This window comes from Sarcophilus harrisii, chromosome 4, assembly GCF_902635505.1.
Source record: "Sarcophilus harrisii chromosome 4, mSarHar1.11, whole genome shotgun sequence".
Taxonomy (NCBI): Eukaryota; Metazoa; Chordata; class Mammalia; order Dasyuromorphia; family Dasyuridae; genus Sarcophilus; species Sarcophilus harrisii.
In genome coordinates, this window is record NC_045429.1 from 139,736,519 (window position 1) to 139,753,820 (window position 17,302).

At 31.5% G+C, this 17,302-nt stretch overlaps 1 protein-coding gene across 1 annotated transcript; it reads right to left on the reverse strand.

Moving 5' to 3' along the window:
* Positions 1–785: 785 nt before the first annotated feature.
* Positions 786–8,962, reverse strand: VIP (vasoactive intestinal peptide). The gene is made up of 6 exons (XM_031968503.1): positions 8,788–8,962; positions 7,498–7,611; positions 4,763–4,903; positions 2,920–3,039; positions 2,502–2,575; positions 786–1,599 (listed from the first exon to the last, which is right to left on the reverse strand). The coding sequence occupies exons 1-5, from the start codon at positions 8,793–8,795 to the stop codon at positions 2,545–2,547; spliced, it is 414 nt and encodes a 137-aa protein (XP_031824363.1). The 5' UTR covers positions 8,796–8,962; the 3' UTR covers positions 786–1,599; positions 2,502–2,544.
* Between the last annotated feature and the right edge of the window lie 8,340 nt (positions 8,963–17,302).

Here is a 17,302-nt window from a genome sequence, read left to right on the forward strand (position 1 = left end):
ATGACTTTTTCATATCCTCTACTTTCATGTCCCAATTTCCCTACCTTTTCAAAGTCATCTTACCTTAATATTCTAGATGGACACATTCTGTTTCTATCAAATTGGTCTGATTGAACCAACAAATATGCTTCAAGTATCCCCTGTGATTTTATCATTTATTATTCATAGTATTCCCACTTCTTCCACTAACTTTAAAATTCTTATATCTGTAATTTTAAAGTCCAATTCAAATCTTAATTTCTTCTGCACAGTCTCCCTCACTCCTGGAGCTTCTCGTAAGTTTACTTAGGGACTCATTATCATTTTATGTAATATTAGTTAGAGTCACAACTAGGTGTTACTTAAAGGCATTAAAGGCATTTCAACCTTCTTTTTGTATCCTATAGCATGATGCCTTGCACACAATTGGTGCTCAGTAGTAGACATTCATGGGTTGGCCATAGTCAGATCCAATACAAGCAAAGGATATAAAAATTACAATTCACCATTGATGGTGAAGCTACCCATTCAGTGGTAGAATCTGGTATTTGTGACATAGCTTATACTTTTGAATCATTGTGTATTGTTATGGTGGCTACACTTGAATTAGCCCAAAATATAGACTTTTGTTTCAATCTGCTTTTTTCATGTAAGTACAAATCTAAGTCATTACTTTTTAGTCAGGTCTCTAAATATTTACATTTTTCTGAATGTGCTTTTCATAATTGGCAGTGCATGGTATCAAGAAATTGGAGAGTCACAACTAAATCGATCCATTAAATCAAACACATAAAAGATATTTGCAGTGAAAATCAAATGTCTTTATTGTCTTCATTTTGTTAGTTACATTCATTTTGGAAAAAAATATTTTTATCTCTGGATCTACCTTCTTTATAAAGCTGCTGATGTCATTGATGACCTATACTGAGTGTTGATGGAAAAAACTTTGCTCCTATAAAGCAACACATCTATCTCAATATCATTGCACATCTTCACAAACACAGAATAGAGTGAGAATTACATACCCCAGAGCTACATAGAGTTAAGCTCCCAAATCAAAAATGAATCTTTTCCAATGCATATTCATGTTTTGGAAATTATAAAGCCAAGTGTGGATAGTTTCTAATGATGTTCTAATGAAGGTTGCATTTTAGAGTTGGAATTTTAAAAAGGTTCCATGAACATGAGGGAATATATTAGTTTTCTTTTTGGATGGAATAATTTTAGTTGCACTCATGAATTATGAATGGTCTATAAGTTAACCATCACAACACAGTTCCTTCTTTATATATTTTTTAGCCATCCTTCTAAAAAGTCAGGGACAATGGAGTATTGAATCCCAGTGTGCACTTCCTTTTTTTCAATGCATTTATTTAAATAAAGAATACATAGCATATGAAGCAATGGGGCTTTTATAATTTGAAGATAAGATTTAGATAAAGATCTCTAAAATGATATTTACAGGGTTACATCACTTTTATTACATGAGAAACAAATAAAGCACAACTTTCACTACAACATATATTTGTTTTGGTTTTGATATTGAAGATATTCTTTGATAGATTTTCATAGAACTCAAAAAATATTCAATTTGTTCATCATAGATTTCTTTAAAGAATTCTGAAAAATAAAAAAAAAACAATTTTAAGAACAAACCTCATTTAAAAATTTCAGTTTTATTCTTATAATAAAGATCTCAAGGTTAATCAAAATAATCTTGAGGTAATCATGCTAGCTCAGAGAGAGGTCTACTTTTCAAAGAAAGTGATCCTTAAAAAAAGAAATGAAGTATTAGAAGTCCAGAATCTAGAAGATATGTTATTAAACATTGGCTTCTTCCCCACAATGAATCATTAAATATTCTGCCTCAGAAAATTCACATATATTAAGAAGATCAGAGAAAAAATTTAAAGATGGACCTTGGATTAAGAAAAAATAAATCATGATTTGGTTTTCAAAAGAAAATTCAATTTCTATTCTACATCTCAGCACAAGTGAAAAGTGATTTTGGGGAAGAGGGGGAAGTGAAATTGGATAGATAAAAGAAATCAGGACACTATTGAAAGTATCAGACTGCTTGTTCTTAACTCTTAACACAAGTAATGGTAAGAAATCAAAATGAGTTATTCTAAGCTCATTATTGGTTTGGGTTCTACTTCAATAGAAAGCAGAACTGTAAGAACTAATGTGGTCCACTAAAATAAAGTGAAATTTTATATATATATATATATGGGACAGATAAATTATATATATATATATATATAATCAACAGATAAATTATATATATATATATATAATTTATCTGTCCCTTACAACCCTGGAGGTCAATAATGCCATCCCCATTTTAGTTGAGGCAACTAAGGCAAATAAAAATTAAGTGACCTCCTGAAGGTCACACAACTAGTAAGTGTCTGAGGCTGGATTTTAGCTCAAATTCTCCTCCCTCCACTGTGTAATCTCACAGTAGACTTAGAGTAAAGTAATTATCCCTAGAGCAGGATGATTAATATTTAGTTACTTACCATTAGGAAGCAATGCATCAGCTCTACTTCTAGAGTATCACTTTCAAGATGTTGAAGCAGGGGGATTTTCTTCACTGTGATAGATCAGAGGGAGTAAAATTCATTTTAAAACTTAGATAATCACTACTTCTTTTACTGAAGATTGGGGGCCTCTTTACCAATATTTGGGAAAACCTTTTTGGGAATCTATGTGAGCCACCTCCTGAGTACATTTAGAGTTTTAACTAGAGATGAAAACAATGAATCATCATGAGAAGATGCTTTTTTGGGGGGTTAGTACCTTACACTGGAACCAGTACACACAAGATAAAGTCTTGGCTTTTGTACTTTTTCCATTTATACCCATTTAGATACATAATTAAATATACAGATAGGTAGGTAGGTAAGTAGGTTAGTAGACAGATTTTTTTTCTTTTACCTTCTCTTTCCATTAAAAGCATTTTCAAAATATTTTCTTAATGCCTCCCTCCTCAGGAATTGGGTATAACTGTCAGTGAAGACTGAATCAGAGTGACGTTTTTCTAGGTTACGAATGTTGCTACGGATAAAGAAGGAAAGGAAACACATCAGATTTTAAAGTTTTGGCAAACATATCAATAAAGCAATAATGTATGAATATAAATAGGCCAAAACATTAAAATAATATCCATTTGTTGCACAAAATGAAATATAAATTCATGACTAGTAGATTAAAATGAAATTGGTGAAACAAAGAGCTTGCCCAACTCTTTCTTCAATAAGATGTGTCTTATGAATTGTCTAGCAACATGTTCCTCCAGGTGTTTGTTAAATTCATTTGTGAATACCCCATCAACATACTTGCTTTTTCTAAAATGGGGGAAAACGTCATTTAAAGTTGAAAATATTTATATTTGCAAAAGATAATAGAAAATGAGTATTGTCTTTCAACACCATGAGAAAATTTATTTGGAATAAATTTTTAACTAATTATTTTAGTGCTTTAAGCTACAATTCTTATTCTAATCACCTTAAATACAAAATGATCTTTATCCAAATTTTATGACAATGACTTCTGTTAAAGTTCCAATATATCCAATTAGAATTTTAAAATAAATTGGAAAATAAAAGAAACCTACCTATAGTTAAAACTATAACCACACTTTCTCTTTTATTTTGAAGATATCATACATAATCAAGTAAATTCTTACAACCAACTGCATTCATTGTTTTTAGTTCTTATTGGTTGACAATTTAATTTATTCATTGTGTTAAGGCAAATGGAACAAAATGCATTTATAACCATAGAACAGTGTAATGAAAATAGACATTCTATACCAATCTGAGTAAAGAATCTGCTGCTCTATCATTCTCAACAAATGGGTGGTCATTCAAATACAAATATTTCTAGTGACAGGGAACTCACCACTTTTTCAGACAGCAAGTTCAAATTTTAGTCTACCTTTAGTTTTTTAAAGTTCTTTGAATACGGCTAGGATCTCTTGGATACACTGACAGCAGCTTTGATGTAGCCCTTGAACATTTAATGTTCTTAGTGAAGAGCACAGAATAAAACATGAATGAGTATAGTAGCACTGGGTGCTATTGACAGATTTGATCAACCTGACTTGTCATAATGTATCCAACAAACTTATACTTGTAGGAAATTTAGAAATAACATATGAATCAACTTCAGTGAGGTAGATTGGCCAATTTTATGGTACACACAGTACTACAAGCTTAGTACAGGAATGGCCTTCCATAGTGTATATATAGCATCTTAATGTAAAAATAATAGTGCTGATAATAATGATAATAACAATAGCTGTCATTTATACAAGATTTTATTGTTTGCAAAGCAGTTTACAAATGTGAACTCCTATTATCCTTTCAACCAGCCTGGGAATTAGGTGGTTCAGGAGATAGAGTTCAGGAGACTAAAAGCAGAAGGATCTGAGTTCCATCCCAGCATCAAACACTTACTAGCTATGTGACCCTGGTCAAATCTCTTAACCTGTTTGCCTCAATTTTCTCAGCTATAAAATGGGAACCCTGGAGAAGAAAATGGCAAACCACTCCAGAATATTTATCAAGAAAATCCTATTTATAGTATGACATGACTAAACAACAACAACAATAACAACATTATATGTTTATAGAGAGGAAACTCAGACATTGTGATCTACCTAGATTTATAAAGCTAGTGAATTTCTGAATCTAAATTTGATTTTGGTCTTCCTGACTTCAGGTCCAGAACCCTGTCTAAAATCTCAGATAACAGAACAGAATGTGAATGAACTCACCTGTTCAAGGCTCTGAGAACATCCAAAGAAGACAAGCCATTTGCAGGCAATGCACTCCTCAGACGATCATTTTCTAATTTTAATAAAACTAGATTTTGGTCAGGTTCATTAGGGCCATCAAAGAGCACATCATTGCCCTGCCTGTTGGAAAGGATTATATCATGTGTTTACTATAAACTATCATATGACAAAACATCTCTAGAAACACTAAAGACCATTCAAAGCTTGCTTACAAATTTATCTTAAAAATAATTCTCTGTTGATAGAGAACAGATAAAAAATACAAACAATTCTTTACTATCCTATGACATATGTAATAGAGATTGTACAAATTTAAAAATATCAAATAAGTTCTGAAGGATCTATTTCTATCATGGGGTAAAATAAAAAACAACAGAAAGGAAGTCAAGAATTAGTATCACTAAAAGAAAAGGGAAATGTAGGGAAGAGTGTGAAAAAATAATACAAAAGATGAGAATGGCTTGTTTTATGCAGAAAAGGAAAACTAGTCTCCTAACTTTAAGTTCACCAGTTTTTCTCCTTTTTCCAGCTATATCTCATCTTGCCTATACAAACCATAATTTATATATATGCATGTGTGTTTGTGCATGTGTGTATATATAAAAATACCATTATATATACATATTTAGAAAAAAATATGTAATACTGATATATTTATATGCACAATGATATACAAATAGATTGAGTGTATTCATATTATGGATGTAATAAGAATATAAGGAAGAATAAGTTAAGTATATGAATACACTTTTTTTCTCCTTAAGAAAGACATTCTTTACATATACAAATTCAAGGAAATGATTATTAGATTTCCCATTACAAGACAACAATATGTTTGCTGCAATAGACATTTATAAATGGATCAATGCAGTAAGATTCTACTATTGTACTTTCCAAAACTAGGACTTAAAGCAATTTCATATGTGACTTCTTGAAGGCAGAATAGTAACTTTTTGGATAAGGTAACTTTGCCCTCTGTGGAATAGTATTTGTTGAAAATTTGGTGTATGTCTAACAAAAGTTTTCTCACAGAAACCATGAGTTTATTATTCCATTTACTTGAATTTAAACCTGCATAAAAATGAGAAGAACTAGAGAGGAACTCTTCTTATAGCTAGTTTCCTAAACTTCACTGGGAAATATAGGCTTAGCATTTGTTATTCTAGATATCTTTGGCTACTTATGTATTTTCTGAAATAATGTAGTAGCATGAAATGAGATATCATCTCTTAGCATTCATGTGAAAATAAATAATCTCCAGTGTTGTTTCTGGGAATCATTGCATTTGGCAGGTAGTTGTTGTCTATATTTGTGAATGAGAGTACTTTTACTCCAGGGAGGGTACCATTATGAAATAAACAGATGGAGAAGATATTATATGAAAAAGGAACATCTTTAATTCCAAATTAAAAAAAACAACTATGTTTCTTAGAATGGAATTTGGAATGTTAGTTTGAAAAATCAGATAATAAAATTATATGATCTTATTTAATTACATTAGCTTATTCAAAGCAAAATCCTCAAGTTCTTCCCAAAATTCTTAAAATGTGCAATGATGCAGCACCTTACATAGAAATGTATCCCTCAACAAGTAACTTTGTTCAGGATTGCAACCTGGGCCAAGAAGGTGAATAACTACCAATAAATTACACTCCAGAGTACTCTGTTGGTGCTGCCAGTGTTCTGCCTTAGAACTTATTGCTTTCTGGACAGCTTTCAGAGATATACAGGAGCTAGTTTTGATGGGTTACCTTAGAGGTTGAGAACTTTTGACAAAAGTGCAATTTTTACTCAGTTGGATAAAAGTCTTATGTGTAGGAAATGAGGAATAAGGAAGGGCTAAGAGAATGATAAAGAAGGGAAGATTCAGACTAAGAATTTTTTTCTTTTCCTTTTAAAGATTTAGCATAAAGTTACTTTACACAAAAACCTGAAAAATATACCTTTTGCTTGACCTCCATTCAATTTGTACAGGAAGTTTTTTTTAAAGCTATGAAATGTGGCATTCATCACAGAGGATAAAATAGCTAAATATTTATGAATAAAAATCAAATCATATCACAAATGGTTTGTTTTATATATGATTTGCTTTTTAAAAGACATCATATTGAATTAATTCTGTCAATATCTATGATTTAGAGGTATGTCACTTTATCTATATATTCAAAATAATCTTATTTGCTTTACCTGTAATAGATATCAGAACATGACCAAAGTGCTACAAGAGAAAAATTTAAAATGACAACAAGAATATTGATATCTGTGATATTTCCTGAAATCTTTATCTAATGCGTTTCAAAAGAAAGCAACTGAAATGAAAATATCCAGCCCAGGTAATTGATGTTACATGAAAAAGTGCACCAAGTTAATGATAGTTTTTTTTTTTTTTAATTGTACTACTGAGACCTCAACAATGAAAAAAAAGAAGAGAAGCCTTTTTGGAGATGTGCTTTTAGCTACCTATGGCCTTCATCCTACTGCTTTACTTTATGTTAGAAGAGTGAATTCCAGGCACCTTTATAATTACTTATATTATAGTCTATAATTGACTGGGAACATCAATGAGCAAGTACATCACATCATTAAAGATCAACAAATAAAAGTTTCATTTTCAAATAGCTCTAATTTTAAGTAGTCAGCAAGATATGGCCTCTCATCTAACTTGGGAAAATTGGGAGAGAGTTAGTAACTTTTTAAGTTAAAAGACAGCTTACCTCAGGGTAGAATATATTTCAAGAGGTAATGCCAGTGTTTGTGAGCAAAAGACACTAAGAAGCATCAGTGATACCAGGAGCTGGGAGTTATTTCTGGCTTCCATCTTTTTGGATCTGAAATTAGTTAAAAAGAGAGAGAGAGAAAGAGAGAAAGAGAGAAAGAGAGAGAGAGAGAGAGAGAGAGAGAGAGAGAGAGAGAGAGAGAGCAATTTAAATCACCTTCAGGTACCATAGATATCATCTAAAAATAACTAAGAATATCATGTCGAGAAATACTAAATTTTTGCCAAGTTCAAAACAAGTGACTGTCATTGTATCTAAAGAAATAAAATTGTATCATAATTATAGATTCAGCCTATAGAATTTCTGTCATTTCCTTCCATCATTTTGAATATAAATTAGCCTCCAGCTACATGCAACACACTACATATGCATTTCACACAATTATATACTATATGCTGGTTTTTTCAAAGAAACATATATGAATCCAAGGCACATTAATTCCCTCCCCCCCTTTTTTTGAACATAGGTATAAATAAGCAGTTAAACTGAAATAATTTTCTAACTAAAGCAATGAGTTTCAAAGAAGGGGATCAGTGAGTAATTGAGCTCTCATCCATTTCTTATTTTAATTATCTAGTAGGATGAGAAAGTTATAGAGAGACATATAAACAGAATTGTTGAAACATAATTACTCACAACTCTCTTCCTTTGCTCTGCAGTCAAACATTTTAAACAATATAAAATAAAATAAAAGCCAAGTTCTCATTGAAGAGTATATTATCTTTAAACATAGAGGAAATATTTATATTCATTCTCTTAATATATTTCTGCAAATTTCTAGAAAGGAAAGGAGGATTTTTAATTCTTCTAGAAGAGAAATAACAAAATGTGAAGGCTTAATTACAATCATAATGAGGCAATTGATTATAAAATGAAAACTTCAGTGCTTGAACAAGACACAAGTTAAAATCTTGTCACAACCACTGATTAAGGAAAGTTCACTTATAGACAGAAAGGAGTCAGCCTGAAAGCAAGAGAAATCATACAATAGTATGAATGAAGAAAAAAGCAGGATAAAATATTTACAAATTAATAGAGTGAACAAAAATATATAATCCAAAATAAGCTTTCTCATTTCATATTATTATCTGAGGAACTTGGTTTTGTTATTCATGTAAAGAAAAAGAAGAAAAAACCAGAAAACTTATTGCTAGAGAGAGAAAAAATTCTGTATAACCTGTGGGAAATTCCAGGGAAACGATAAAGACAAGTAGAGTTTCTACTTACCCTGACATGTGATGAGGTGTGCTCCTCTCTCAAAGATGCTGGTAAATGTTCAGAATATTTTTGTGCAGTGAATTCCTGTAGAGCCACAGGACTTCACCTATTCACTGAAGTCGATCGTAAGCTTGGCTACAAGGACTGCTGTTCTTCCTAACTCCTGAGTCTGACTCCTCGTCTCCTCACTATACTCTGACCAGCATTTCAAACACGCTCCTTTTTATAGGGCTTACACATGGGACCAAGCAATCACATAGCTATCTGTGATAGACGTCACCATTGTTATTTCCCCGGAGATGAATAGATGATTTTCGTGCTTTATGAGGTAGAAGATCCTATGTAATCCATGAAGAACACTCAATGTTCTTATTATGAATGATTTATATTATGTTGAGTAAGTTCAAGGGGAAAACTCAACTTATTTAAGTAACTACTAGGCCCATGCTTAGTAGGAAATTATGTTTTTTTTTTTCTTTAATGAATGTGAATAAGATAATGAAAATTTAAGTGGATTTTGCTGGTCATGAAGCAATGTTTCACAAGAGAGGTTTTTCCTAAAAAAAACATTTCAAAGGAATTGGAAATAAGATCATCCCGTGAATCAAACTAATGCAATTGTTTGGAAACTCTGTGTCTATGTCTGTATAATTTCATGTGAAAAGACATGCATCCCATTTATAAAATGTTAACTGTGTATTATAGCTTATCCTTATTCTAACAGGAAAACAGTATTGTTCATGCTTTAGTTATTTGCATTTCATTCCTATTACTACAATATTCTGTTTATTGAGATTTGTGAACTATAATGAGAATTTCAAAATAGCTTCAGGATAATTTGGATATTCAAGGGTTACTGATTATCCCCTAAAGAATACTGTTTTAGGATATTAAGTTTCTGAAGTTTCATTTCTTTGAAATAAATTATTTTACCTTTATTTTTCAGGTCTCATTTTGTTGTAGGGATATTTTATTTCATCTGTTAAGTTTTCATTTATTATTGTAATACACACTTATTGATATTTTCTGAATAATAACTTAGTGAATTATATATATATATACATACATATATATGTATATGTATATATATATTTAAATGTACATGTACAACTCTAAGTCCTAATGTTTTACCACTGAACTTCAAAAGAAACAAAAAAGAAACGAATGAGATGCCTCTCTAATAGAGAGGTTCTCTGGAAATGGGATATCAGATGGATTCCTGGGAAGGAAATGGGAGTTGGAGCCAAAAGCCTAGAATTTGAATCCTCTCTCTTCCACTAACTAGCTGTGAGTTCCTAAGACAATAACTTGTGACTCAATCATTTAGCAGACTAAATGATTTCTAAGCTCCCTTCAACCCCTAGAATTATTACTTCATCACCTACTTTTTTCCCCAGTTTCTTTCCCAAATATTTTGCATCAGAATAGATTTCCTAGTAAAGAATGTAGATTATTTTTTTTATCCTCCAAACAATTCAAAATCAATCACTATGGCTTAGAAATTTACAAAGAAAAAATGGAAAGGGGATTTTATAATAATCTCATTTCTATTTATGAAATATGCACATTATGAAAGCAGCACGTAAGGGAGTCAAAAATTCAGTTAAACAACTCTGGACATCTAAGCAAACTGATCAATCAACCCTTAGTTTTTATTTCCTGTGATTATTCTTTGTGTGTGTGTTTATTTTTTTTTTTGAAGTTATCTAATGGAAGAATGACTGAATCTCCCTCGTCTTCTTTTAAGATTTTAGCATATCTGTTTGATCCATTCTAAGACAGCTTGGAGTAGCAAAGGAATATTTTGTCATTCCTAATCATATTTTCTAATCCATTTACATGAAAAATTGAATGAATTAAATTTCCTAATTCTGGAAATTTGTTTCCCAGCTGACAGCTCTGACTTAAACCAGAGTTCCTGTGATGGCTTAATTCCAGGAAATAGTTGTTGTTTTTTTAACCTTATTATTATAAACTGGAGATCAAAACAATTTTCATTTGGATGGGAAGATTTGTAGATGGCATTATTTTTCATCCCCCACTATACAGTGAAGCAGTTTTATTTATGATAATCCATACTGGATTGTATTTGATTCATTGGGATAGATAGATAGTGTAATAGACTGAGCACTGAACTTGGAGTCAAGAAAACTACAATTTCAAACTAATCTCAAACACTTAATATTTGACCACAGACAAGTAATTTAAACTCTGTGTGCCTCATTTTTCTCATCTGTAAAGACGGTTAACACTCTCTTACCTCCAAAGGTTTTTGAGAGAATCAAATGAGATCATATTTATAAAGTAGTTCACAAACCTTGAAGCACTAAATAAATGTTATCGTTATAGTCACAGGGTTTTCATTGATAGGTATATCATGGGAAGGACGAAGAAAAAATATAGGAAAATTTCACTATATAACTAAAATGATAACAAAAACACTTAAAAAGGGAGAATACTTAAAATTTTTTCTAAGTGGAAATCAATTAAAGATGTTTTACCAGTTAATTTTTAAAATGAAAATTATGGAATTGTAGAAAATTATTATTGGAGATGTAGGAACTAAAATTTTTAATTTAAATAGAGGTCTACAACACTGAAATAAAGTAAAGGATATTATGGTTTCCCAAAAACTGAATCTTAAAACAAAACAAAACAAAACAAAACAAAAAAAGTCTATGGTTCTAAATGGTATGAGAGCACCATCTACAGGCTGTGACTCATTTCATATATTCCTAAAAAGATACTGATCCAACCTTCAACTTTTCTAGGATATTTGAATGATGATATTTATGTGGTTTAAAAAAACAAAAACAAAAAACCTATAAAGAGAGATGTGGGGAAAATGTTTGGTAAATCTTAATATCTTACTATTTATAAATATTTTGTAAATCTAGAAAATGCAAAATGTTTACTATGCACAGCCATGTTTTACAGTTTTAGATCATATCTAATCTGATCCCACAATACTTTAAGAATTTAGGAGTCGAATACCAATGCACATCTTTTTATAATATTTCATTTTCTAGCTAAAGGATCAAGTGCATGGCAGTGCCTATAATGCGTAGACCCATCACCAAATTTTAGAGCTCATTCTGAAAGATTATCTTGTCCAACCCCTTTCATTTTACAAATGAGGAAACTGAGAGATTTTAAAACTTGTTCAATGTCCATACCAAAAGTTACTGGTAGTGTTGGGATGAGAACAAAAGTCTTTTGACTCTTGGTTCAATGTTCTCTCCACCATACCAAATTGCTTTTGAATAATTTGCAAAATATGAAAAAAAAAATTAAAAGGGGCACTATCTTATTTTTAAATGGGAGAGAAAGTAGACACATGTAACTTCATAATTCCTATCGAAAAGACACTGAAGGGAAGTTGAGCCAAGATGGCCAAGTAAGGCAGGAACTTGGCCTGAAGCTTCCCCCTAAACCCTCCAAATACATTTAAATGATGACTGAACAAATCCTAGGTATCAGAACCCACAAAAGGATGGTGTGGAGCAATTTTCCGATTGACACAAGTTTCTAGCCCAGGACAATTTATAAAGTCAGCAGGAAAGATTTGTTATACCAAAGAAAAAGTGGAACACAGTTCAGTGCCTGCCTTTGCCAGTGCAGACCTGCAAATCAGCAAATCGGGAACAGACTTTGGGGCAATTAGATTAGTGGCAGTAATGGTGGTTTCCAGATCTTTCATTCCACAAACACCACAGAATATTAGCAGGAAAGTTCTGTCACACCTGGATTAGAGTGTAATACAGTCCAGCATAAGCCATGCTAGCTCAGTCCTAGCCTTAACAAACCAGGAGCAGGCTTTATCAATAACTGCTGCTGATATTTCCAGAACTCTCAGCCCACTGATGGTAAAGGGGTCAAACAATTGGTCAGAGGGAAATTACAGGAATTTTTTTGTTGTTGTTAGCACTGAGGCAGGACTCTGTTGATTTCCCTGTGCTTGGATCTGATTGTAGTTCTGAGTCACAGAGCAAGTGGTCACAGTGGAGCAGGTCCCTACTTCACAGTTCTAGAGCAGAAAAGAGTACTTGTAATCATTCACAGACCAAACCACAGGAGAGGAGAGGAATAAATTCCTCTTCTTCAATCATACCACCTTGGAAGAACTGAAAACTTAACAGATACCTAGAGGTATCTCTGGCACTAAGGCAAGATTCCTATTGTTTTTTCCATCTTCAGATCTGAGTAGCAGTGCTGAGTTACAATAGAGGTCCCTATAAGGATCTCTGAAAATAGATGAACAAAAATCCAGAAGCTTGGAGCTATGTACTCCCCAACCCTAAAAGCAGAGTCCTATTTTAATAAAGAGTTAGAAGTAAAATAATAGGCTGGGAAAATTAACAAACAACAAAAAATTACTCTATATAAAGTCATTATAGCGACAAAAACATCAAAACATACCCTCAGAACAAAGGCAAAATTCTTACTGTCAAAAGCTTCCAAGAAAAAATATGAATTGTCTCAGGCCACAGAAGAGCTCAGGAAAAAAATTTTGAAAATCATGCAAGGAGTAGAGAAAAAATTGGGAAGAGAAATGAGATTGATGCAAGAAAATCAACAGTTTAAAAGAGAAAGAAAAATAATGAAGAAAATAGCACCTCAAAAAACAGACCAAATGTTGATTTAGCCAATGAGCCAATGAAAAGAATATCTTTTTTTTGTTTGTTTTAGTAAGTTTATTTAGTTTTAATATACATTGCTTTATGAATCATGTTGGGAGAGAAAAATTAGAGCAAAAGAGAAAAATCATGGGAGAGATTTTAAAAAACAGAAAATAGAAGTGAACATAGCTTATGTTGATTTACAATCAGTCTCCTTAGTTCTTTTTCTGGATGTAGATAGCATTTTCTGTCCAAAGTCTATTAGATTTGCTTTGGATCACTGAACTACTGAGAAGAAGGAAGGAAGGAAGGAAGGAAGGAAGGAAGGAAGGAAGGAAGGAAGGAAGGAAGGAAGGAATGGTGAGGGATAGAAGGGATTTTTTAAAATAAATTTTTATTTATGCCTTCTATTCTTTTTCCAATCATCATAGATATCTCTATTATCTTTCCCCCTACACATCCCAGAACCATCCCATTGCAAAAAAAAAAAAAAAAAAAAAAAAGGAAAAGAAAAAGAAAAGAAAAAATTAGCACAACTAATCAGTACATTGAAAAAGTCTGAAAATATGTGCAATGTGTAACAATTGTGGACTTCCCTCTTCATTAAAGCCATGTTTTACCTTGATAATTATATTAATTTAATTTTGACTTTTAAGTATATGTGTTATTCTTTTCATGTTGTAATTGTATTTTGCTTACTTTAATATAAATCAGTTCATGTAGATCTTTCCATGCATCTCTATATGCATGATAGTTTTTGGGTACAGTAATTATCCATTATATTTAAAGCACATTTTCTTTACCTTTCCAATGATCAATGGACAACTACTTTGTTTCCAATACTTTACTATTACAAAAAGTGTTGCCACAAATATTTTGTTGTATTTGGAGACTTTCTTCTTATCACTCTGTCCTTGTGCTATAAATTCTAATAGCGGAATCTCTGGTTTAAGAAGAATGGACATTTTCATCACTATATTTGTATACTAATTCTTAGCTCCACCAATGATATATTTGTATAACTATTATCTCAAAAGATACCCAACATTGCCATTTTTTGGTCAATTTGGCCAATTTGTAGGATGTGAGGTAAAATCTTAGTGATATTTTGATTTTCATTTCTATTATTATTAAGCATTTAAAGCATTTTTTCATGTGCTTATGAATACTTTGCAATTCTTCCTTTGAGAATTGTTTGTTTATATCTTTTAATTTCGAATACATAGGCCTATAGCTATTAGATATAGGTACAGTTTCTTATAAGCACCATATTACAGGTTTTTCTAATCCAATCTGTTACTCTTTTCCTTTTTTTGCTGAATTGTTTAATCCAAATGCATTTAAGTGTATGAAGTTATATTTATGTTTGTTCATTTGTCGCTAATATTTTTAAAAGAATTTTTTATTTTCTATTTAAAATTTAAATAGAAAATAGGAAAAAATGTCATAAGAGAACATGAGATGATTTAAAATATGTAACAATAATTTTCCATTTCAAGACAGTGTATATAACAGAACACATTGTATTTTGAACTATTTTTACTTCTTTGTATGTTTTCTTTTTTTCTCTGCTGTGCAATTTTAATCTATTCTTTTTTCTCCTTTCTCCCCTCCTCCCACTTTCCTGAAGCAGACTACAGTAGATAAACATGATTACATTTATTTTCACACACACACACACACGCACACACTATTGCTTGTTTCCTATCTCTGCCAACTCTTCTACTTTACTTTTACCAGCTAAATTGTCTTGCTATTATTTAACTTTCCTTCCCCCATCCCAAGGCTTTCTCCCTTATACTGTGCCCCACCTTTTCCTTCCCTCTTTATCCCTTTTCCATTAATCTAAACACTTTATTCCACTTTTATTAATCTCCCCATGCTTCTATACCCTGCCTTATTCTATTCCCTTTCCCTTATTTCTTTATAGATTTTGAGGGGTGCTATATCCTTCTTTTTACACATACATACACACACACACACACATACACACACACACATATATTCAGCTCTACCCTAATCATTCTTTTGGATTACCCAATTGCTTATGCCAATCTTAGACATATGATTTGCTTTTTCACATATAAAACATAAACAGATTGTCCTTACTGAGTTCCTTGAAATTACTTTATATTGGTTCTTATATGTCAAATTTTCTATTGAGTTTAGGTTTGTCTGCAATGAAATCCTGAAAAACTGACAATTCATTGAATGTTCATTTTTTAACTTTATTTTTTATTTTTTAAAAAAATTTATTAAAGCCATTTATTTTCAAAATATATGCACAGATAATTTTCAGCATTTATCTTTACAAAATCTTGTGTTTCAAATTTTTTCCTCCCTTCCCTCCACCCCTTCCCCTAGATGGCAAGTAATTCAATATATGTTAAACATGTGCAATTCTTCTATACATATGCTGCACAAGAAAAATCAGATCAAAATTATAAAATGAGAAAGAAAATAAAATGCAAACAAACAACAACAACAAAGAGTGAAAATACTATATTAGTCCCCACAATCCTCTCTCTGGGTGCAGAGTATCTCTTCATCTCAAGACCATTGAAACTGACCTGAATCACCTCGTTGTTGAAAAGAGCTTGTAAAGTCAACTAGTTGGTATAGTACATAGAGCACCAGCCCTGAAGTCAGGAGGACCTGAGTTGAAATCTGCCCTCACACATTTAACATGTCCTGGCTGTGTGACTCTGGGCAAGTGATTTAACCCCAATTGCTTCAGCAAAAATAAATGAATAATGATAATAATAATTATAATAATAATAAAGCAAAAAAAAGAGCCACATACCTCAGAACTGATCATTTTATAATCTTGCTGTTGTCATGTACAATGATCTCCTGCTTCTGCTGACTTCACTAAGCATCTGTTCATATAAAATAAAAGATAATTTACCTCTCAGATCTGTGGAAAAGGAAGGAATTTGTGTCCAAAGAAAACTGGAGTACATTATTGACTCTAAAGTAGATAATCTCAATTTTATTAATGTAAAAAGTTTTTGTACAAACAAACTAATGAGGAAGGAAGTAATAAATTGGGGGAAAAATTTACATTCAAAAGTTCTGATAAAGGCCTCATTTCTAAAATATATAATTGATTCAAGTTTATAAAATTTCAAGCCATTCTTCAATTGATAAATAGTCAAAAATATGAACAACTTTCAGATGAAGAAATTGAAGCCATTTCTAGTCATATAAAAAGGATTGATTGATCAGAGGAATGTAAATTAAGACAACTTTGAGGTACCACTACACATCTCTCAGACTGGCTAAGATGACAGGAAAAGTTAATAAGGGGATAAGGGAAAAGTGGGATACTAATACATTGTTGCTGGAGTTGTGAACTGATTCTTGGATTATTGTGTCAAGATTCTTTTCTTTTTTTTCATCATAGCTTTCTGGTATTCTAATTATTTTTATGTTTTCTCTTCTTGGTCTGTTCTTCAGATCTGATGTTTTTCTTATGAGATGTCTCACAACCTCTTCTATTTTTACATTCTTTATAATTTGTTTTATCATTATTTGGTCTCTTTTAACTTCATTGACTTCACCTATTCTAATTTTCAGAGAGTCATATTCTTCCTTAAGATTCCAGATTTCCTTTTTTAGTTAGTTGACTTTTCTTTTATTTTTCTTGGATTGCTCTTATTTAAAATTTCTCCAAATATCTCTGTTTTGATTGTTAATTTTTTTTTTTTTTATTTATATGAATTCTTTTTGGGGTAAATGGCCTTTTGACATTATTCTTTAATATGGGAGAGATTTTGTTTTGTTTTTTTTTATTTTGTTATCCTCCTCTGAAGATGACCTTCAGTCTTCCCTATTCCCATAGCAACTTTCTATAATTGTGTTCTTTCTCCATTGTCTACTCATTTTTTTTTTTTTTTTTTTTT

Bases quoted from the DNA above. Each gene is read 5' to 3' on its own strand.
- VIP (XM_031968503.1), bottom strand. The intron at 3,040-4,762 runs GTGAGTTCATTC...CTTTATCCGTAG, and splicing joins GTTCTCAGAGCCTTGAACAG to CAACATTCGTAACCTAGAAA. The intron at 2,576-2,919 runs GTAAAAGAAAAA...GATCTATCACAG, and splicing joins GCTTTTAATGGAAAGAGAAG to TGAAGAAAATCCCCCTGCTT.